General features: G+C 49.6%; 2 protein-coding genes across 3 annotated transcripts in view; both read left to right on the top strand.

Annotated features, from left to right (window-relative positions):
• Positions 1 to 329: 329 nt before the first annotated feature.
• On the top strand, positions 330 to 13984 carry SF3B2 (splicing factor 3b subunit 2). Of its 2 annotated transcripts, none has more exons than XM_055580770.1 (22): positions 330 to 506; positions 678 to 724; positions 1007 to 1084; positions 2187 to 2435; positions 2648 to 2698; positions 3903 to 4020; positions 4328 to 4428; positions 4781 to 4877; positions 5031 to 5122; positions 5640 to 5855; positions 5966 to 6103; positions 6290 to 6370; positions 6555 to 6782; positions 7619 to 7768; positions 8418 to 8507; positions 8620 to 8727; positions 9482 to 9589; positions 9878 to 10020; positions 10113 to 10214; positions 13043 to 13142; positions 13247 to 13432; positions 13752 to 13984. In XM_055580770.1, exons 1-22 carry the CDS (start codon positions 374 to 376, stop codon positions 13821 to 13823), a joined length of 2688 nt encoding a protein of 895 aa, XP_055436745.1. In that variant the 5' UTR covers positions 330 to 373; the 3' UTR covers positions 13824 to 13984. The 2 variants fall into 2 exon arrangements, with proteins under 2 accessions (XP_055436745.1, XP_055436743.1); XM_055580768.1 differs by having other exon boundaries at positions 675 to 724.
• Positions 13985 to 15477: 1493 nt separating this feature from the next.
• Positions 15478 to 22388, top strand: part of PACS1 (phosphofurin acidic cluster sorting protein 1) — a 147709-nt gene continuing 140798 nt past the window's right edge. The window contains exon 1 of the mRNA XM_055580767.1: positions 15478 to 15978. Coding sequence (XP_055436742.1) covers positions 15626 to 15978 — 353 coding nt within the window. The 5' untranslated portion in view covers positions 15478 to 15625. The remainder of the gene's footprint in view (positions 15979 to 22388) is intronic.

Genomic DNA, 22388 nt, shown 5'->3' with positions numbered 1-22388 from the left:
CCAGGGAGTAGGGCCGCAAGGCGGGAGGTCTGCGCTGAGGCCAGAGAGATGCAGAAAGCACGCCCTTCGGGCAGGACCTGCTTTCCCCACAGCCCCGCCCGGCTCTGGCCTCCAGAGTTCCCCGCGTCGCCGCCGGCCGCGGTCCTCCCGGATTTGGATCCGCAGAGACCGTTACCTGGGCACTACAACTCCCAGAAGGCTTCGCGACCAGGCGGCCTAAGGAGCATTGGAGAACGGCAGGGGGTGGGCCCTAATGGGAACTGCCTGGCAACCCTCGAGCGGACGTGGCGTATAGCCCTACCGGAAGTTCCGGGAAGTGGGCCCGGAGGCTGGTCCGAGCTTCCGGGTTCGTCGCGCGCCTTCCGCGGCTAAGATGGCGGCCGAGCATCCAGAGCCTCCTAAGGGGGAGTTGCAGCTGCCGCCGCCGCCGCCTCCTGGGCACTATGGTGCCTGGGCTGCCCAGGAGCTTCAGGCCAAATTAGCAGAGATCGGAGCTCCTATCCAGGGTGAGGAGGATGGGAAGTCAAAGGCCGGAAAATTCAGGCCTGCGGGGAAGCGGAGCTGGTTACCCCGGAGACCCGGGGGCGGGGGTTGGAGGCTGGCCGCGGTGGCCTGACTTGGGCAGGCTGGCCTGCTCGGCCTGACCTACCCCGTTGATCCTGTGCTTTGCTTAGCAGGGAGTCGCGAGGAGCTCGTGGAGCGATTGCAGACTTACACTCGCCAAGTAAGTGTTCGTGGCGGGACATGAGGATAGGCCGAGCCTTTGCAGGAGGCATTAACCCGTTACAACTCTGTCTTCGTTGTTTACGAATCTCGGTACAGCAAGTGGGGTCTTGGCTGCTTCTTGTCTGCTGTGTTGTAATTGCTTTTATATATATCGTTTCTCCCCAGAGCCTATTCCGAGCTCTGACAGTCACTGGGTAAATTCTGTTGAATAGACGAGAGCGAACGCTGTTTCATGCAACAGCTCCTTTTAGACTGCCCTAGAGTCTTTTCTTTTTCACAGACTGGCATCGTCCTGAATCGTCCCGTTCTGAGAGGTGAAGATGGGGACAAAGCTGCTCCTCCTCCTTTGTCAGCACAGGTAAGGAGACTGCCTCACTTGATAAGATTCTTTTCTACTCAGAGTAGCCCCTCCTCTGAGCCTACAGGGGGATGCACCTAGCCCTTTGGGCAGGGAGGTACACTGATGAAAGTACTGGGAACTTTTCAGTTCTTCCTTCGTCCAGATTCTTACTTCCTTTCTCAGTGTCAGCTCCAAATTTCATGTGTCATTTAAGATTCAGCTTAAATATCTGGAAACTTGACATAATCCTCCCCCAGCTGGAAGTAATCACTCTCTTCTCTGCCCTCCCTGTGCAGAGTTCCCATGTTATTCAGTGAGAAATTAGGGCTTACTCTCTGATTTAATTTCATACCGTCTATATTTAATCAGTCGTTGGGGCACACTGGGTCTTATTTATTTAAATTCTCTCAATTTCCATGTCTTTTCTGATCCAGGATTTGATTGTTTTTCTGTAGAGCAGTGGCCCTGACTTGGGGTCCCGGGACTTAACTTCTGTGTGTGGCATAAGAAGGTTTTTATTTTCTGAGGGGATGAGGAGTTTTTAGAAGGCCTTTAGAGGTGTCCCTGAGTCTCCTGAAATTGTATGTGAAGTCTGTGTTCATGATGTTTTTCTGGGGCAGAGTTGATAGCTTTCATCAGTTGGTGCCACAGAGTTAAAATGCTCTCCTTGCGATACTGCTGTGGAGTGTTCTTTTCTTTCTTCCTTTCTGTCTGTGGCTGCGCTGGGTCTTCACTGCTGCGTGCAGGCCCTTCCAGTTGAAGTGAGCACAGGACAGCTGTCTAGTTGTGGTGTGCGGCCATCCCATCGCAGTAGCCTCTTGTTCCAGAGCACGGGCTCCAGGGTATGCGGGTTTCAGCAGCTGCAGCACACGTGGCACATGGGCTTAGTTGCCCTGCAGCACGTGGAATCTTCCTAGAGCAGGGCTTGAACCCATGTGCCCTGCATTGAGCAGATTCTTAACCACTGGACTTTCAGGGAAGCCCATAGTATTTTCTTGAATGCAAGAATTGTGCATCATTTGACTTTGAATCCCAGTACCAGCCTTATATGAGTTCCCCAGCAAATGCCTGCCATTATATAAATGCTTCGTAGTTAATGGTCTTATTTTTTACCCCACAGCTCTCGGGGATTCCCATGCCACCCCCACCCATGGGTCTCCCTCCTCTACAACCCCCTCCACCACCCCCACCACCCCCACCTGGCCTTGGCCTTGGCTTTCCTATGGCAGTTGGACCCCGCCCGCCAAACTTGGGGCCTCCTCCTCCTCTTCGGGTGGGCGAGCCCGTGGCGCTGTCTGAGGAAGAGCGGCTAAAGCTGGCGCAGCAGCAGGCGGCATTGCTGATGCAACAGGAGGAGCGTGCCAAGCAGGTAGGGCAGGTGGCAGCCTGAGCCTGGGTCCCACCAGGGTCCTGAAAGGGGAGTGGGCCTCCGGGGGAGCTGGATCCTGGGGCCAAGGCTTCTGGGAAGGTCTGGACCCAAGTCTTTGGGGCCTCGGCTGGAAGAGCAGACCAGGAAGCAGAGTTGTGGCAGACTGGCCAGTGGGGTGTGGGTACTGGTATGAGCTTATTTTCTTTTTTAAGCAGGGAGATCATTCACTGAAGGAACACGAGCTTTTGGAGCAGCAGAAGCGGGTAATGCCTCCCTCATCCTAACTTTTGACCCCCTTGGTCTAATCCATCATCTGTCACTTCTAGTGCTGACTGTCTAAAATTAGCAGTGCCATTCAGGTTTCCTATGGAGATCACCTCATCCTCATCTAAGTTCCAGTATCTCCCAAATAATTCTTTCACATAGCCAAGGAATTGGTAATCTGTGGACTATAGCCTGTTTTTGTATGGCCTGTGATGTAAGGATGGTTTTTATATATTTGAAGGATTGTTTTGGGGAGATGGAGGAAAGGAATTTACAACAGTGTACAAACAACCCAGAAAGCCTAAAATATTTACTGACTGGCCCATTACAGAAGAAATTTCCTGACCCCTACTGGGCTTCCCCGATGGCTCAGTGGGTAAAGAGTCTGCCTGCAGGAGACACAGGAGATGTGGGTTTGATCCCTGGGTCGGGAAGATCCCCTGGAGAAGGAAATGGCAACCCACTCCAGTATTCGTGCTTGAAAAATCCCATGGACCAGAGGAGCCTGGCAGGCTATAGCCCATGGAGTTGCAGTCAGACATGACTGAGCAACTAGGCACTCGTGCCTCCATGACACCTGCTAGTCTTACATGATATCATTTTAGGTACATTGGAGAGGATTCTGGGCTAATTTAGTCATTTGTATCAGATTTAGTTCAAATGTGGTGTGTCTAGTTAGGGAATGATACATAAGGTCCTCAGTTACTGAGATGCATTGTACTAGCTGTCACCCACTAGGTTACTCAGGAGTATTAGGAGGTAAACGTTGACAGGAACAAACATGGGGATATTTAGAGAGTGTTGTCTTTGCCCAGATTGTGGTAGATCTTGAGGGATCAGTACAAGAAAATAATTTACTGTTCTTAGAAATAACTTGATCTTTTGGGAAGAAAAATCTTGTTAAAAAAATAGGCAGTGTTTACTAAATATTAAAAAAAAAATCATTAGGAACCAGCGTTTTCTTTGGGTTTTTCTTGGTGTCATTTCCAAGAGTTTTCTTTTGTTTTGAGAGGGCTCCTTCATTTAGCTCAAGAGTGTGGAAGCATGGGGGTGGCAAGGATATCAGAGTGCTGGTGGTACCTGATTAATCTGTGCTGGTACCTGAGTAATCTGTTAACCTGGCTGAAAGGCTGCATTTGCTGGGGGCTGCCTGCCCAGTGGATTTCCAGAGCCGGGTCCCCAGCTCCTACTTCCCTCTCGTAGGCAGCTGTGTTACTGGAGCAGGAACGACAGCAGGAGATTGCCAAGATGGGCACCCCTGTCCCTCGGCCCCCACAAGACATGGGCCAGATTGGTGTTCGCACTCCTCTGGGTCCTCGAGGTAAGATCCTAGAAATGGAAGGGAAGGGCAAGGAAGGTGATGGAATTTTTTAACTTAAGTATATATCACAAAAAAGTGCACATAGTGTAAGTGTACAGTTCAGTGAATTTTCACAAACTGAGCACACCTATACTGCTAGCACTTGGTCCAAGAAAACAAGATTATTAGCACCCCAGAAGTCCTCCTTGCCTTCTAGCCCCTTCTCCCCTCCCAAGAGTAACCATTATCCTGGCTCTGAGGCAAAGAAGTAAGTTTTAAAATGTGTGACTTACTCTTCTGACATTAGATATTTTTTCCCTCCTCTCAGTGGCTGCTCCAGTGGGCCCCACTCCCACTGTTCTGCCTATGGGGGCCCCCGTTCCTCGGCCTCGTGGTCCCCCACCGCCCCCTGGAGATGAGAACAGAGAGGTGAGATTGCAGGGTTCTTCCTGGGAACAGGAGAGTGTTTTAGAAGGGGACTATTTCTGGATTTTTAGAGAAGGACTCGAGAGAAGATGGGAGAACTTCTGGGGGTGGGATTGGTTGGTGGAGGGGATCCATGTTTACTTAAAACACACTTAGGTAGGGCAGGAAGTCGGTCGGGTCTGGCAGACATTTCTAGGGTGGGGTTCTGGGGTTTGATGCTAAGGTGTAGTTGAATCTACTTGGTGTCCACTGTCGACGTTCCCAATGCCTGGCCAGCAGCCTTTCAAGTCTAAGAAGTAGAAGTGGAGAAAAAGGGCCCTATGATCACCTCCTCTTCCTGGCTTGTCTCTGGCAGATGGATGACCCCTCAGTGGGCCCCAAGATTCCCCAGGCTTTGGAAAAAATCCTGCAGCTCAAGGAGAGCCGCCAGGAAGAGATGAACTCTCAGCAGGGTGAGTCCTAAGGGCTACAAGGACAGAGCCTGCAGAGCTGGGACCGAGTCTGCCTTCCGCCTCCCTCCCCCAAGGAGGATTCAAGAGAGAATCTGGCTCTGGGGACAGAGGGGTTACCGTGAAGAGATTGATGGCCATCTTCCTCCCTTACAGAGGAAGAGGAAATGGAAACAGACACTCGCTCGTCCCTGGGCCACTCAGCATCAGAGACTGAGGAAGACACGATGTCTGTATCCAAGAAGGAGGTATGGGGGGAGCTGGATCTGGAAGGGATGTTGGAGAGAGGGTTTGGCCACTAAAAGAATCCTGTCCCAGATCTTCAATAGTTAGTAGCTGCTGGGACTTCTCGTGATCCAGCGGTTAAGACTGCGCTTCCACTGCAGAGGGCATGGTTTGCTCCCTGGTTGGGAAACTGAGATTCCACATGCTGTACAGTGAGGCCAAAAAAGAGTAGCTGCTGTCTCATGCCAGTTCCTTGTCCAGAGCACCTTACAGATACATATTTTTTTATTCAATTGGCCTAAATCCTTTGAGTTCAGAGTGTGATGCATGCCTCCATTTTAGAACTGAAATAGCTGAGGTTCAGAGAGGTGCAGTACTTTACTCAGAGACACACAGTTTGAGAGGGGCCGAACTTCGTGGTCTGAGTTCAAGGCCTCTCTTTGCAGTTGCTTGGGGAAAATTGGGTGAGGTGATTAGGGGTTGGAAGGCAGGCATGGTGCTTTGAATCTCTGACCTAGTCGGTTTACCGTGTTTCGGTAGAAAAATCGGAAGCGTCGGAACCGAAAGAAGAAGAAAAAGCCCCAGCGGGTGCGGGCGGCGTCCTCTGAGAGCTCTGGGGACCGAGACAAAGAGTCCGGCCGCTCTCGGGGCTCGGAATCCCCAGCGGCCGACGTGGAAATTGAGTACGTGACTGAAGAGCCTGAGATTTATGAGCCCAACTTCATCTTCTTCAAGAGGATTTTTGAGGCTTTCAAGGTACAAGGAGCAGTGCACTTGGAAGGGGCACTGCTGAGCCGGGGCGGGGTGAGGGGGTGTCTTTTTCAGAACCAGCTTCAGCTGGGGTTCCAAGCTATCTGTCTCCTCAGCTCACTGATGACGTGAAGAAGGAGAAGGAGAAGGAGCCAGAGAAACTTGACAAAATGGAGAACTCTGCCGTGCCCAAGAAGAAAGGCTTTGAGGAGGAGCACAAGGACAGCGACGATGACAGCAGCGATGACGAACAGGTGAGCCCACGCCCCCTGTCGGGGAAACAAGGGCTCTGGGGGCGAGTGGCCACGATGCATCCTGCAAGGGACCGTGGTGACCTCTTGCAGGGGAGAAGCCCTTTGGTAGCTTAAGTTTCAGGGTAAGCTGGGAGGTCTCATATCACCTAAGAGTCCCGCTCACAAGAGAGGATTGTTCTGTTCTAGGAAAAGAAGCCGGAAGCCCCCAAACTGTCCAAGAAGAAGCTGCGCCGAATGAACCGCTTCACCGTGGCTGAGCTCAAGCAGGTGAGGGCTGAGAGGCTGAGGCGCTCCTGCAGGCCCTGGATCCCAGGAGCTCTGGGAACCTCCAGGGTGTCGGGAGGAGGGCTTTGAAGGAGGCCCAGGATGGGCCCTCTAGAGGAAGGGAAGGCAGGGCAGCTTTAGGTCTGAGAAGCTGGGACTCTGCAGAGGGATGCTTCTGTATTTCCAGCTCGTGGCTCGGCCCGACGTTGTCGAGATGCACGATGTGACTGCGCAGGACCCCAAGCTCTTGGTTCACCTCAAGGCCACACGGAATTCTGTGCCTGTACCACGCCACTGGTGTTTCAAGCGCAAGTACCTACAGGGCAAACGAGGCATTGAGAAGCCCCCCTTTGAGCTGCCTGACTTCATCAAACGCACAGGCATCCAGGAGATGCGGGAGGCCCTGCAGGAGAAGGTGAGGGCCTGGCTGGTGCTCAGAGCTGCGCTGGGGGATCCACTCCTTAGCTGACACCTGCTTCAGAATTGTATCTGGCTCCCAAACCCCCCTCCACGTTAACTGTCTGATCGTTGATCCTTTAGTTGAGACGTCAGCACTGCATAGGACACGTGGAGGCTGGGAGGGCAGGAGGGGAAGGACAGCTCCTGAAAGGCAGACCTCACCTTTCTGCTCAGCTGGCTCCCTGCCCCCGCTGAGACTGCTGGTTCCTTGCGGCTCTGTTTGCCCCTTTGTCTCCCTGTCCTCCTGCCTGCCTGCACTTTGCAAGCTCTGTTTGAGCCGCACACCGTGACTCCTTCTTCTGCAGGTTGCTTTTGGCTCTTTGTAGCTCTCTGCCTGCTGTGTGAACTGATGCCCTTGAGGCTAGAAATGTATGCTGATTGTTTAACTTCCTAAATTCAGACATTTTGATTAAATACTCTGGTTAGGTCATTAGAGTATTTTTGTGTGTAGTGCGCAGATTCAGGAGGTACCAAAGTACATGGTGCAAAGCCTGCCTCCGAGGTAGACTCGTGTCACCTACTTTTCTGCAGAGGCAACTGATGAGGTCAGTCTATTGATCAGATGGCTTTCAAATATTTAACATACATAGCTGAGGGTGATTTCATATGTTACATCTGTTTTGTTCAATGTGGATCACATTTTGAGGGACTTGAGCAGGAAGGATTTTGGTGGCTTCTGTGATGAGATAAATGAGGTTTCCCTCTGTCTCTTTTGGGAGTAGGGATTTGGGCCTGCCAAGAGTTGAACTTGCTGCATACCTTTTATGGTGTGTCTTCTGGCATTCTCCACAGGAAGAACAGAAAACTATGAAGTCAAAAATGCGAGAGAAGGTTCGGCCCAAGATGGGGAAGATCGACATTGACTACCAGAAACTGCACGATGCCTTCTTCAAGTGGCAGACCAAGCCAAAGCTGACCATCCATGGGGACCTATACTATGAGGTTCGGGAGGGGGCGGGGAGGTAACGTTGGGCCTTTGGTCATGGCTGTGTCACTCTGGGTCAGAAGGGCTCTGGAAGCAGGTATGGTGGCCCCTCCCCTCAGCCTTCGCATTGTCCATCAGCTCCCTTTGGATGGGATGGAATTTGGAATAAGGTGGTCCTCTGAAGGGGATATGCAGATCGTGTTTTTGAGGTGATCATTGTTGATGGTGGGTGCTTTGGGAATAGAGGGGCCAAGGGCGGGTGCTTTTTAGATACACTTCGTATTGGGGTAGGAAAAACATTTTTTTTTCTTTTTGAGCCTTAACATATTCATCGCCGTGATATCTTGGAAGTTTTGAGGTGGAAGGACCTTGGATTTTCTCAAATGTCTTCATTTAGCAGATGAGAAAGCCAGTCCTTGAACTTGGCCATGTTCTCATAGTGGGTTAATGACTGCGCTGGGAGTCTTGCCTTTCCCCCTCCTTCCTGGCCTTTATTCCTTTCTCTACTGTAGCCAGGGAAAGAACTGATGAGAGTCAGAGTGGGAATGGCAGCCCCCACTGGGACTCTGTGGATTGGGACTTCTCTTTGTTCTCATGCCCTCTTGCAATTGACCTCCCCGCATGTGTCTGGAGTCCACAGTACCGCATGCTTGGCTTTTTCCTCAGGGGAAGGAGTTTGAGACGCGGCTGAAGGAGAAGAAACCAGGAGATCTGTCTGATGAGCTGAGGATTTCCTTGGGGATGCCAGTAGGACCAGTGAGTGCCAGTTATCCGACTGGGAAAGAAGAGAAGGGGCTGCTAATTGAGGCGGGAGGGAGACAAAAGGATACGGTTGGCTAGATGGTATCCTGTGCTCTTTCTCCTGCAGAATGCCCACAAGGTCCCTCCCCCGTGGCTGATTGCCATGCAGCGATATGGACCACCCCCATCGTACCCCAACCTGAAAATCCCTGGGCTGAATTCGCCTATCCCCGAGGTGAGTCCTGTCCTTGCTTTCGTTCTTAGCTGGCTCTACATTTTCACTAGAGGATGACTTTTTTCTTCTCTTTCTCATTCTATAATGTGTTTTTTTTTTTTTAAAGGAGTAATTTTTTTTTCAACCCTGAGATATTTGTCATAAAATGCATAAAATGTCTGATCAAAATTGATAAGTACAAAGAAGAAAACATACCATCCACATTTCACCAATTAAATTTAATATCTGGTGAATGTGTTACCAGATATCTCTGATATACACATGGATAGACAGACAAAATTTTATCTCAAGAATGGTGTTAAACTTACCGTTATTTTAAAATAATAAAACAGTAAATAGGAAGAAAAATGAACAGAGTCATTAAAGTGAAGACAAAAGAAGTAATTGTTCAACTTCAGATAGAATTTTCTGTTCCTTAACAGAAACAGATTCTAAAAGCTTGCCAAAGTTAGGAAAAACCAGTAAGAAGTTGGAGCCATGTGAAGTACCTGTTTTCAGTTTCAGAGAGTGTGACTACAAAGGCTGAAATTATTAGCATTTTTTCTGCTTCCCACCTCCCATCCTGTTACCTTCCGATTTTTGTTGTTTGCTAATTTTGCTTTGTAATGCTTTAAAACATTTGATTTTTCTCTGCAGTTATAATCTCCAGAGTTCCCAAATGTTAATTCTGTACTTTGGAGCATGACTTTTCTCTCGGGCATCAGTGTTTCTTGGAGCCCAGGCATGGAAGTGATTTGCATTTCCTGTCTTGCAGAGCTGTTCCTTTGGGTACCATGCTGGTGGCTGGGGCAAACCCCCAGTAGATGAGACCGGGAAACCCCTCTACGGGGATGTGTTTGGAACCAATGCTGCTGAATTCCAGGTATGGGCCGTGACCAGCAAGCTTGGTCTTACTTTAGGTCATGAAGTTCAGAGATAGTTGGTTTCTAGCTTCATTATCAGAGAGCTGTGTATTCTGAAGTTTCAAAGTCTGAGAAAGGGGCATACGTTTCCCCGAGACGTAACTCAAGCTCTCCACTAGACTAGGCGCTCTCTCTGGGTAGGGATTATTATCTGTCTGTTTACTCTTAAATCTCTCCCTTTTACAGCCACTTGACACAGGATACATGTATAGTAAACATTCGTTGAATGAATGAGTGGTGTTTTTCAGACCAAGACTGAGGAAGAAGAGATTGATCGGACCCCTTGGGGGGAGCTAGAGCCATCTGATGAAGAATCTTCAGAAGAAGAGGAAGAGGAAGAAAGTGATGAAGATAAGCCAGATGAGACTGGCTTCATTACCCCTGCAGACAGGTGGGGGAAGCAGGAGAGTCGGCCTCTTTGCAGTGGTCTGTTTGTGTGTGGGGACCTTGTCTCTACTCCAGAGCTTGTATCTCTCTCCACAGTGGCCTCATCACTCCTGGAGGGTTCTCGTCGGTGCCAGCTGGAATGGAGACCCCCGAACTCATTGAATTGAGGAAAAAGAAGATTGAGGAGGCGATGGACGGGTGAGGGTGCCAGGCAGGGCTGAGAGGGGAGGGTTTTCTAGGTAGACGGGCTGACTTGTTCCTCCTGCCTCCCATGTCCACACCCCCCCACGCACTAGCCTTTTACCTTTTTTTTTATCAATTATTGAACACCAGCTCTGTGCCAGGCAGTGCTCTAGGCATGGGGGCATCAGCAGTTGAAAAAAAAAGTCAGGTGAGGTAAACAAGTTGTCAGAGAACAAGACAGTTTCAGATGTGGATCGGACATGTAGCGGAAGGAGGCTGAATAATGGGGTGTAGAGGGCTTTGGGTGGTGGGGGAGCCTTTGGGAAGGCCCACGGAGGAGGAGGTATTTGGGCTGAGAGCTGGGGCAGAAGGAATTGCAAGAGCAAATGGAAGAACACTGGAGACGTTCAAATGTTCAAATAATGTACAATTCTTATGATTGAAATTTCAATTGAGATAATTGACCATTTAAACAAAAATAATAACCATGCACTAGCCTTCCTTTTTGCAAGCTACAGGGTTCTAGGCTGGCAATATTTCCTTCTTTCATTGCTTTAAAGATGCTCCCAGTGCCGTCTTTCTGGCCTTGTTCCTGCCGGGAACTCTGTCCTCATCCTTCCGTTGGCCCTCTGTGCGTTTGTCATTTTCCTCTGGCTGCTTTAAGGATTCTCTCTTTATCGCTGTTTTGAACAGTTTATGACGTGCGTTAGTTTTCTTTGGGTTTGTTTTTTCCTTTTAATGGTTTGATAGTTTCTTTTCTTATTTTCTTTTCCATTTGCTTTTTGGCCTTGCCTCGAGGTTTGGGGAATTCGATCCCTAACCAGGCATTGAACCTGAGCCCTGGGCCCCAGAAAGCACAGAGTCCTCACCACTAGACCGCCAAGGAATTCCCGTCTTTGGATTTCTTTACTTGGGGCTTGTTACACATCTTGAATCTGTGCTGTTACAGTTTTTATTAATTTTGGAAAAATTCTGGCCATTATTTCTCTAATTATTTTTTCTGTTTCTTTCTCTTTCTCCTCTCCTTTGGGAACTCCAATTACACATCTACTAGATTTCTTGAAGTTGTCCTGCTGCTCACTAATGACTCTGTTTATTTAAAATTTTTCTCGTTTGTTTTTGGATTTCATTTTAGAAATTTTTCTATTCCTGTGTCTTCAAGTTGGCTAGTATTTTTTCCTATTTCTAATCTGACATTAATCCCGTCCAGTGTAGTTTTCATCTCTAGCAGTGTGATTTGGGTCTTTTTATACCTCCTGTGTCTTTTATTTGACTTTTGAACATATGGAATCCAGTTATGCTAATACGTGAAAAATACTTATCTACTTAGCTGCGCCAGCTCTTAGTTGTGGCACATGAGATTTTCACTGGGGCATGTGGATCTTTAGTTGTGGTATGCAGATTCTTAGATGCGCGTGTGTGGGAGCTAGTTCCTTGACCAGGGGTGGAACTGGGCCTCCTGCCTTGGGAAGGCGGAGTCTTAGCCACTGGACCACCAGGGAAGTGCCCTGTTATTATAACATTTTAAGGTACTGGCTTGCTGTCGCTAACATCTGTGCCAGTTCTGGGTTGGTTTAAATGAACTGATTGTTTTCCTTGGTAAGAATTGTATTTTCATGCCTCTTTGACTTTTTGGTAATTTTTTCCTGAGGTTGTGAAATGTACCTTGTCAGGTTAAGGTTCCTATAAATCTTCAGTTTCGTGCAGGGTTACTACAGTTAAGGTGCTTGGAAACAGTTAGATCCTTTCAGGTCCTGCTCTTCAGGTTCCTTAGGCAGGACTGAAGCAGTGTTCAGTCCTCCACTGCTGAGGCACGAGGCCCTGCACTCTGCGCTGTATCCTGTTGGCCAGGCCCTGCTCCCAGACCCGAGGGAAGAGCAGGCATGTGTGTAACTGCCAGCGCCTTCCGGTGGTTCTTTCTCTGGCCTTGGTACTTTCCTCCCACACAGTCCTCGCCCGAGAACTGAGGTCTGGAGGGGGTTCTCTGTAGGTCTCTTGAGTTCTCGAGTCTGCTTTTTCTTTTTAGGTCCTCTTTCCTGTGATCTCTAGTCGCCTTGGTTTCCCTGCACCTCCAGCTTCACCCCTTCAACTCCTGGAGTCCTCGGAGCTCTACAAGGAGCTCCCCCTCCTTGTTCTGTAGTCTGGAGACTCTCAGTGCAGTAGGAACCACCTCACTTGTTTCCTGTCTCTCAGGAGTCACTCTCCTTTGTTGCTCATGTCCAGTGACTTGAAAACCACTGTTTCATGTATTTTATCCAGTGTTTGATTGTTAGGTAGGAGAGTAAATCTGGTCCCTATTACTCCTTGTCCAGAAGCAGAAGTCTCAAGTTTTGTATATCCAAGGAAGAAAAAGAAAGGGTACTGGGGCTAGGACCTAATGAGCAGGGATTAAATAAGGGGCCAGATTATGAAACTTTTAGGTCATGGGGACGAGTTTGGGTTTATTCAAATAATGATTAGGAGCCACGGAGGATTTTGGGCAGAGGAGTGACAGGATCTGAAATCTCTTTTTATGGCTGGCTGCTTAGTGAGGATGGATTTTCACCTCTTCCGGGGAGGGGGTGGGGAGGAAGTCATGGTCTGGGTTGATACTGGTATATTTGCTCTTGTTTTTCGAGTAGAATTCTTGAAATAGGTGACACTTTTTCATCTCATGGATCTCCATGATCTGTAGAGGCAGCTCGGACATTATTTTTCCCCCTGGGTGTCTTGGAATCTCTTGGGGGAGCTCAGTGGAGCTCAGCGGGGGTGTTGCCCTTGTTCCTTTTGTTGTCCCTTCTGGAGACCCTTTCGTCCTTTCTTTTTGGGGTTGACCCCCTTGTTTGCCTCCTTGTCCTTCACAGAAGTGAGACGCCTCAGCTGTTCACTGTGTTGCCAGAGAAGAGAACGGCCACTGTAGGGGGCGCCATGATGGGCTCAACCCACATCTATGACATGTCCACGGTGAGCACTTGGAGGACACTGCTTCAGGGGGCTGGGAACGTGGGCAGGAGCTCTAGCTTCTGAGCCTCGCTTTGGAGAAGACAGTGCTCTGATTTCTTTTTCAGGTTATGAGTCGGAAGGGCCCGGCCCCCGAGCTGCAGGGTGTGGAAGTGGCCCTGGCACCCGAAGAGTTGGAGCTGGATCCCATGGCCATGACCCAGAAGTATGAGGAGCACGTGCGGGAGCAGCAGGCACAAGTGGAGAAAGAAGACTTCAGTGACATGGTGGCTGAGCATGCTGCCAAGCAGAAGGTAGGCGCTTACATGGGACCGGGGCTGCCTTTCCCCTTGGGGTGGTGTCCTCTAGTGGTGAGAGGAAGGGAGGACGCAGTGCCTGCTGCCCTGAGCTTCCCGGGTGCTGGGAACCTTTGGAATCCTCTGGTGGGCTGCCCTCTTTAAGGTTGATGAAGCTGAGACACAGGGAGGGGAAGGAACTCGTCTGAGTCTGAGGGTTCCAGTTTCTAGACTTTTCCCACAGATGTATGTGGCCACATCAGGCTGCCCACCCTTGTTTTGGGGAATCAGCGGGTTGTTTAACCTGTTGTGACCTGTTTTTCTCTCTCTCCTACAGCAAAAGAAACGGAAAGCTCAGCCCCAGGACAGCCGTGGTGGCAGCAAGAAATATAAGGAGTTCAAATTTTAGGCCCCCGTCTTACACCTGGCCTTTAAAGCCCTTTGCCTGGACATCTGGGCTGCTTCACACTTGGGCCGGAAGAACCAGCTCTCCTGCTATTCCCAAGGCCTTGTCGTTTTCATGTTCTTATTTTAGACCTGTTTTGTAAATAAAGCTGTTTCCCAAGGAAAGAGATGAATATGTAACACTCCTGATCCTCCCTCTTTTAGTCCCCTCCCGCAAAAGGATGAAAACAGCCATTTTCTGTGGCCTAAAGTGGTCCAGTGTCTGGGGGCGGGCACCTGGAGCAGATGTTACAGTTGAGACTGGTGATGAAGCTAAAGCCACTCTGAGACTTTTTTTTTTTTAAACCACTGCCTGCTTTTGTAGGAAGGCTCTGGAGGAAGGACCTCCAGGTCTGGTTTGACCTTACTAGTGTGTCCTTGGGGACTAAAAATAGCCAGCTTAGTGCCCAGCTGGGCTGAGGAAGTGCAGTGGGCTTGGGAAGTAGGCCAGGTCAGGCCTTCTCACAGACCTTGTGGCCAAGAGTCCAGGTCCTCACCTGGGAGAGAACGCAGCTCAAAACCTCTAGATTGTCCTGAGTCCATATGAGCCCCCTGGGTGGTTTCATCAACCATCTCTAGGTTTTGGAGGTGGGGGCGTGGTTGGGGGCTGCTTTCCTAGGCTTTAGTCCCCTGTGTCCCTGGAAGTCCTTCTGACAGGCAGGACTGGGTTGGACCCATGGGTCCCACCGGCAGTTGCCAAGCACTGGGGAGAGAAGTCACACAGTGCTGCTGTACCACTCATGTACCACTCATGCTGGGGTTAAGTGCACCATCTGAGGAGCTGCCATGCGGGAGGCTTCCAGATGCTTCCTGGAGCGGGGAGTGTGGGTGACTCCGGGGAGGATAAGGCAGTTGAGTAAGACCTCGGAATAGGATTGTAGAAATACAGTAAGTGATGAGGCAGAAAAACATTCCAAGAAATTGAGGGCAGAGGTGGGGACTTGGGACTCGAATGGTTCTTTGGGAAGGCGACATCGCGGTCAGAAAATAAGGGCTTAGCTTTAGAATTCACCCGTGCCAAAGGCTTTTTGGACTCCAGGTCCTTGAGCCCCTGACCACACGGGAGAAGCGGCGAAAACTGCCCGGCCCAGAAGCGTCCAGTCCACCACTGGGTCCCCATCGCGCCCTTTGCTGGTCGTGGCGAAGAAGCCCCCCGGAGCCGCAGGGCTGGCGCCAAGTCGGCGGTCGGAAAGCGGGTTTGGGAGGGCGGCGGGTCGGGCCTCAGGTCTACAGACCCGAGGGGCCGAGGCGCGCTCCCGCGGCAGCCCTCTCCGGGCCGGGACCGCGCCCCGGAAAAGCGGAGTTTCCGCTTGGCTCTGCTGCCACCGCGGAAAAGGAGAGGGGAGAGAAATGGGCGGCGAGGTTCAGCGGGCTGCCGCCCGGCCGCGAATTTAAGGATAAGACCCGGCGGAGGGCGCCAAGCCTCCGACCCCCTCCCCCGAGGAGCGAGGGGCGCGCGCGCCCGAGCGCGGCCCCGCCCCCGGGCGCTGGGTGGGGCGGGCGCAGGCCGGGGCTCCCCGCCCCCTCCCCGGACACGCCCACCCAGTGTCTCGGCGGCGCGAGCCGCAACAGGCAGCGGCGGGCGAGCGCGAGGACCGCGCGCCGCGAGGCCTCGCGCGTGCGTGCAGCTCGCGCTCGCGCGCTCGAGCGGGCGGGCTGAGCAGACGAATCGAGCCCCCGCCGCCGCCGCGGGAGAAGCCTGGGCGGTCCTCTCGGCCGTCGCCTCGATCCCCGTAACCCCCGCGCCTCCCCGCCCCCGGCCGGGCCATGGCGGAACGCGGAGGGCCGGGCGGTGGTCCCGGAGGCGCCGGGGGCGGCAGCGGCCAGCGGGGCTCCGGGGTCGCCCAATCCCCGCCGCAGCCGCCGCCGCAGCAGCAGCAGCCGCCGCCGCAGCAGCCGACGCCCCCCAAGCTGGCCCAGGCCACCTCGTCGTCCTCGTCCACCTCGGCGGCGGCCGCCTCGTCCTCGTCCTCGTCCACCTCCACCTCCATGGCCGTCGCGGTGGCCTCGGGCTCCGCGACTCCCGGCGGCCCGGGGCCAGGCCGCACCCCCGCCCCCGTGCAGATGAACCTGTACGCCACCTGGGAGGTGGACCGGAGCTCGTCCAGCTGCGTGCCCAGGTGAGCGGCGGGCGGGGGGCGACCAGGCCCTCGGGGACCGCCCAGCCGGGGCTGTGACAGGCCCCCGCCTTCCTATTCCTCCCCGTCCCGTCGCCCAAGGGGGGCGCCCCGGCCCTGGATTCCCCCTCGGCTGCCTCGCTGCGTCCCTGCCCGGCCTCCCGGGGACTCCTCCCGAGGGGACCCCGCCCTCCTCTGGCATGCCCGCCTTCGGTCTCGGGCCGGGACCACCCTCTTGCTCTCCCAGAGCGGGGCCCACTGCATTCTCTGCCCTGGGCCTTCTGACAGAATCCGGCCTTCCTGTCCGTTTCCCCGTGAAAGTCACAGACTTTTTTCCCTGCCTCGCCAGCGCCCGTGGGCTGTACCTATGTTACATGGATGTGGTGTAGATCTCTCTAGATATTATTATTTCCCAATATACTTGGCATGTGCCAAACTTGGTTGTCATCTTCTGCCAGGTAAAGCCCATATGGTAACCCTTAGGGCTTCTAGTTTGTGTTCAAAACACACGTCCATTTGTATTCCAAATACACACATTCTGTCTGGGTTGTTATGGTCTTGGAAAAGTCCTATTTACTGTGTTTTCAAGTGTATTTTTCATCCTCTCCTCCGCACCCCCAGTAACCGGTCACATATTCTCCTAGCCCTGCAGGGCCACATAAAAGTACTGCCTTGTTCCTAACTGCAATCCATTCCTCTGTCTGTTGGAACCATCTGGGGACTTTCCATTGGTAAAATATACCTGAGTTGGGCTGTTTTCTGTTTCTGTATGGGCGAGGCAGTCTTCTCACACACTTTGGGGACAGTGTGCAGTGTCTCACAGCTTACCCCTTGACTAGACACTGTGGAGTTGGTTTCACCCAGGAAGCCCAGAGAAGTGCCTGAAGGTGGTCTTTTTTTCCTGTCACCTCTAAACCGAGTTGATTCTGCTGTCTTGGAGTGTGACTTGCTCCTCACTCTGGAAGCCCCATCTTGGGCAGATGGACATGTAAGTGGGGGTTAGGGAGCATGGCTTGGTTACATCTTCAACTCTCATTTTTCTCCAGCCCCCTTCTATTTTGAATTGTTTCATGCATACAAAATGATGTATGTCCTAGAGAGGACTTTAAAATAAAAAAAATAACAAGAAGCACACCTCTGTCCTTGACTCAGCTTGAGAAAGAGCATTAGAGTTGCGTTGGAGCCCTGGGTGCCTCTTCCCAGCCACGTCCCCTGCTTCCCCCTACAAAGGTAAACATTATTCTGAATTGTGTGTCCCTCATTTCCTGGTCTCTTAAAATTAGTTTTACTACGTATGTGCATCTCTAGACAATGTATTTTCGTTGTGAATGTTTTGGGAAGTTTATATAAATGCTATCATAATGTATGTGTTCTGTGATCTATTTGTGTGTGTGTGTGTGTTGTGTGTGTGTGTGTGTGTGTGTGTGTGTGTGTGAACTAAACATTGTTTGTGAGAATCATCGATGCTGTATGGTAACTCGAAGCATTTTCCCTAAGGGGTAAGAATTTCACAGTACGAATATATCGTAAATCTCCTTTTGATGAACATTTGGGTTGTTTCCTGTTTATTAACACGAACAGTAATGCTATAAATATTTTTGTCCAGGACTCTTGGCGCTTCTCGCAAAAGTTTCTTTAGGATGTCTTTGTGTGTAGGGGTGGAGTTGCAGTTGGAAGGATATACATCTGGAATGTTTTTAGATAATGCTGGATTGTTTTCCATCAGCCCCCCTCTGCTCTTGGTGTCCCTGTGTTTCAGCATTCACTTCACTGATTTTACTTTCTTTTTTCTCTGTCCTTTCTTCCGGGCAGTCGCGAGCCACACCAGTTTGCTTTGGTTTGGCCAACACCCTAACACACACCAGACTCAACTAGGAGTTTAGTATGTGGTGGCTTACCCCTCCTGGTCCTAAGCAGGCCTGCCTTTCTCTTTCTGTGCAGGCCCATCTATAGCTGAAATAGCCTCATCTACTTCTTTCAAATACACGAGCACTGAGTCCCTTCCTCCCTGGGTCCAATGTGAGTAATTCAGGCTTGCCTGTCCTTCCTTCACATCTATCACTACGTTTGGTGACATTTGGACAGCTGCCTTCTCTAGCTTGTTAGATTGAAAAGGCATAAGCTTACTGACAAGAAGCTGCTCTGCTAGCAAGGAGGATAAATAAAATCACCGATGGCTGTTGATTTCCAGTCTGTCCCTATTGGTCACCGAGAGGTCCAGAGAATAAATTTTTCGCCCAAGAAATGGCTAGGCATCCTGATGAAATCAGGAATTATTATGTTGGCGTGGCGTGAGAGCCTCAGGCTGGCTAGTTGCTGTCACCTGCAGGGAGCATGCAGTAATATCATGTCTACTAAGCGGTCCTTGGGACTGTTAGCTGTCCTGCTCTGACTTTGTTTTCCACCTGTCACCCTTGTGCCTCCCAGCTCCTGGTGGAACACTTGTGCTCTTTGGAGCGTGTTGTTTTATCTGCAGGATGGAAAATAACACCCTGTGGGGAGAAAATGGCCTGCTCTTGGCCCTCCCCGTTACTAGAGCCATCCGGTTAATTTGAGGTCTCCTTGGTATACTTGTTCATGTTGTTGAGGGTATATTGGCAGTCTGCACTCTCTATTTCACCTTGAATTAACATTCTCATCTCGTGAAGCTCAATGAGACATAAATGTGTGATTTATGTGCACTTAAGAAATGTCAGTGTGATTGTATGACCCAAGGTTGGGTATGTATGAAATGTCGTGGGATTCAGTCTTGTGAAAACGTCATCCTCTGCCTGGTGTGGAGAAGAGAGTTGAAAAGCTGAGCGCAAGGAATGTCATGCTCCTTTTCTTGATCCCTGTAGAAATATAATATACTTTTGGGGAAGGAAAAAAACAGCTTTCCCTTTATTAGATGTTTAGATAAAATTGTTTGTCAAGTAGGTGCTTTGACTTAACAGCTACTAAATTCTTTCAGAATTCACAGTATTTTTTTTCATGAATGAAGAGCATATCTGTAGTTGTCTTTAAAAATAACTAAAGCTGTTCTATTCATTATCATTTTTTATCAGTTTTTTTTATAATAAAAAGATGTTTTTTCCAAAAAAAATCAGTAGATTTTTATTCTTCTCACCTGGAATTTCAAAATTTTCACTGAAATATAGTTGATGGGCAATGTTCTGTTAGTTTCAGATGTACTGCATAGTGATTTGACATTTGCGTACATTACAAATGATCATGGTACGTCAGTAACCATCTGTCCCCATACAGACTTCCTGCAGTAGTACTGGCCATGTTTCTTATGTTGTATATGACTTATCTGTGGCTTAAAATAAAAAGATTCATACATGTCCATGATTAGAAACTCAAGCAGTACAGAAAGATGAAGATTGTAAAGGAAAGCCCCTGTGTCTGTTCTTACTCCCCAGAGGTAATCATTGTGAAATATTGGCTGTTAAGATTCTGGACTTCCCTGATGGCTCAGTGGCAAAGAATCCGCCTGCCAGTGCAGGAGACTTGGGTTCGATCCTTGCATCAGAAAGATCCCCTGGAGAAGGAAATGGCAACCCAGTATTCTTGCTGGGAAATCCCTTGAACAGAGGAGCGTGGCAGGCTACAGTCCATGGAGTCGTAAAGCGTTGGACATGACTTAGTGACTAAAGAACAACAACCAGTGGGGAGGTCTGTTATAACAGTTCCTTTATGAAATTCACAGCTTTTGAAGTCAGCACCACTTCATACTTAGCATCATCGTCGGCACCAGTGGCAAGTAGCTTGATGTCACGAGAAGGGTTTTCGCGTCTCATTGATCCTTTCTCTGTGCTGCTTGTATGGCAACGTTTCCCCTCATGTTCTTCCCGCTTTTTGAGTTCTGTAAGTAGAGACAGAAAGATGATTAAATTTCCTAAGTGTACTGAATTCTTTCTGTAGTGTCACACTGACTGAGGGGACAACATGTGCTCTGCTGTATCACTCAGGAACTGTATCACATTTGTCTTTGAGCCCAGAGCATATTTGCATATTCTTATCTGTATGTATGCTTAGGGAAGGAGCTCAGTGGTTATCAGTCACTTCTCGTTTAGACCACATTTAGAAAAAAAAAGGATGTGACCATGGCCGAGTTGGCGTCACTGGCCAACTTGCAGTAGAAGTGTTGATTTCATGAAGGCCCTTGAGGCCAGTTGCCCCTCTAACCGTGAAAGCTCTAGGCAAGCCAGGATATATTGCTGCTGTTCTTCCTGTGTGCTGGGGCAAATTCTCCAATGTCTTGGTGTTTTGATCTGTTGATTGGTAATACTTTTACTTACTATCCATTTTAATATGGGGGTGAAATAAATGTAAAATAGGAATAGGGTCTTCGCTGGTGATCTAGGGGTTACGACAGTACACCTCCCCTACAGGGGGCATGAGTTCGATCCCTGGTGGGGGAACTCATGGTTCCCACATGGCTCCCACATGGTTCGTGGTATGGCTGAAAAATAGAAAAAAAGAAAAAGAAACAGTTGATAAAATAGGACCTATAGGTCTACAGGAGAAAGTACTTCTTAAATGATAGATATAAACTAAAGGTAATTGATCCAAGAGAGACCTGGTGAAATTTCTATTATTTCCCTAGCACTGAAAGTCTGAAAAGTGTATCTGTACCTTAGAAGATCTGAATTTCACATTGTGAGTGTTGTAATACAATAGCCTCTCTATCGGGGTAATATTATCCACCGTCCCTGCGGAAGCTCAGATTCCTTAAGTCAGAGACAGAATGACTTTCACAGAGTCCGTTTTACATGTATTGATTTACAGATCTTTTGGACACACGAGTGGTTGTGTGATTTCCTTTTAAACTAGATTTCCAGTTTCTTATCTGAGCCAATAAGCTGCTGCTGTTCTTACTTCTGGTACCATCTCCGTGTGCATGAGAAAGGTGCCAGCCAGAAAGTGCTGGGGCTGTGTGTTTTTACTGCTTCATTCCGGGGGGCTTGTCCTGGACTGGAAGGCTCAGTAGGTCCTCTGAAATTTGCAGTCAACTTGGCTTGAATCTGTGGTGTCACGTTCTGGGAGCACTTTGAGCAAACAAGGAAGCTGTGGGAATGATGGCAAGAGTTGGGTCTTCCAGTGTGAGTTTGGAGTGGTATTAAGGGCTCTGGAGAAAGGACAGGAGCTTGAAGTTGGCCATGGGGCTGGCCTTGAGCAAGGTGGTTGGGTTCTAGACTGGCGAGTCCTGACAGAATCCTCCCTTCTTTAGGCCTAGTTAGAGGAATAACCAGCAAAGCTTGGGAGGATTTTAGAGAAGCAACGTGTGTGCCTGGGCGCCACCTCTGCATTCATTCACAGGGCAGCGATCTGATGAGAAAGCCTGCTGGACCCGCTTTCCCTTTTATGTTATTACAAACCGGAGAAGAGCTCTAGTCACAGCTCAGGGAGCCACTTAGGCGGACCGGTGCCTGGCCTCTGCCTTGGGTAGCGCCATGGAGAAGGCCAGTCAGTGATGATGTGTTATTGCTTAGCTTTTATATCTTCCAGAAGACAGTTACTTAAAACATTTTGTTTGACATTCAATTATGTCTTAAGATCATAGGCTATTTTCTCTTTAAAGCTGTGCTGTTCAATACAGCTAGCCAACTAGCCACGTGTGGCTACTTAAATATTAATTGAAATTGAGTGAAATGTAAAATCCTCTTCCTTCGTTGTACTGCCCACATTTCGTCTCATAGCAGTCACCTGTGGCTGGTGGCTGCCATATTTATGGTCTCTCCTTATTTGTTTAATTAGACTGAGTCCTCAGTCTGTCCTCTTCCAAGTTATTTTAAAATGTCCCTTTTCTTCTCTCTTCCAAGGGCCCATTAGTTTTCTTTTGTTAGTTTCCCCTCTTTAAACGTTTTTACCTTCTACTCAGCTTGCTTCCTCCTGGAGAGAATTTGCTTCCTGATGCTTCCTTGTCCATTTGTTTCTCACAATTTTAGGTCTTAGTCAATATCTACAGAGAAAACTGTCTGGAGGCGTTAACTCCAAAATGGTTTTTAGTTGGTAGGATTATGTGTGATACTAATTTCTGTGCTTGTATATTTTTTGGTGATTTCCAGACTTTCTGTAATAAACACATATTACAGAAAAGACCAGTAAATGTTGTTTAAAAATAAATGTTTAGGGACTTGCCTGGAGGTCCAGTGGCTAAGACCTGGCGCTCCCAATGCAGGGAGCCTGGGTTTGATCCCTGGTCGGGGATCTAGATCTCACATGCCGCAACTAAAATCCACTGCAGCCAAATGAATAAATACTTTAAATATTTTTAAAATAAATAAATATCTAAAGATACATGTCAACTGTACTCGGTTGTACATGTATGTCAAAGGAGGGAAACTTACACATTTTATATCACAATACAGCTGTGAAAAAAAGGTTGGATACTTGAGGCATGGTGGTGGGGGCTGAGATTTCACTGT

The sequence above is a fragment of the Bubalus kerabau genome, chromosome 5 (genome assembly GCF_029407905.1).
Source record: "Bubalus kerabau isolate K-KA32 ecotype Philippines breed swamp buffalo chromosome 5, PCC_UOA_SB_1v2, whole genome shotgun sequence".
In the NCBI taxonomy this organism is placed as follows: domain Eukaryota; kingdom Metazoa; phylum Chordata; class Mammalia; order Artiodactyla; family Bovidae; genus Bubalus; species Bubalus kerabau.
The sequence above is the reverse complement of the archived record's forward strand: the minus strand, read 5'-3'. Positions and strand labels throughout refer to the sequence as shown.

Excerpts from the sequence above, each read along its gene's own strand:
- SF3B2 (XM_055580768.1), top strand. The coding sequence starts at position 374 with ATGGCGGCCGAGCATCCAGAGCCTCCTAAGGGGGAGTTGCAGCTGCCG. Across the intron at positions 507-674 it reads GATCGGAGCTCCTATCCAGG|CAGGGAGTCGCGAGGAGCTC; the intron begins GTGAGGAGGATG and ends TGCTTTGCTTAG. Across the intron at positions 13,433-13,751 it reads AGCATGCTGCCAAGCAGAAG|CAAAAGAAACGGAAAGCTCA; the intron begins GTAGGCGCTTAC and ends TCTCTCCTACAG.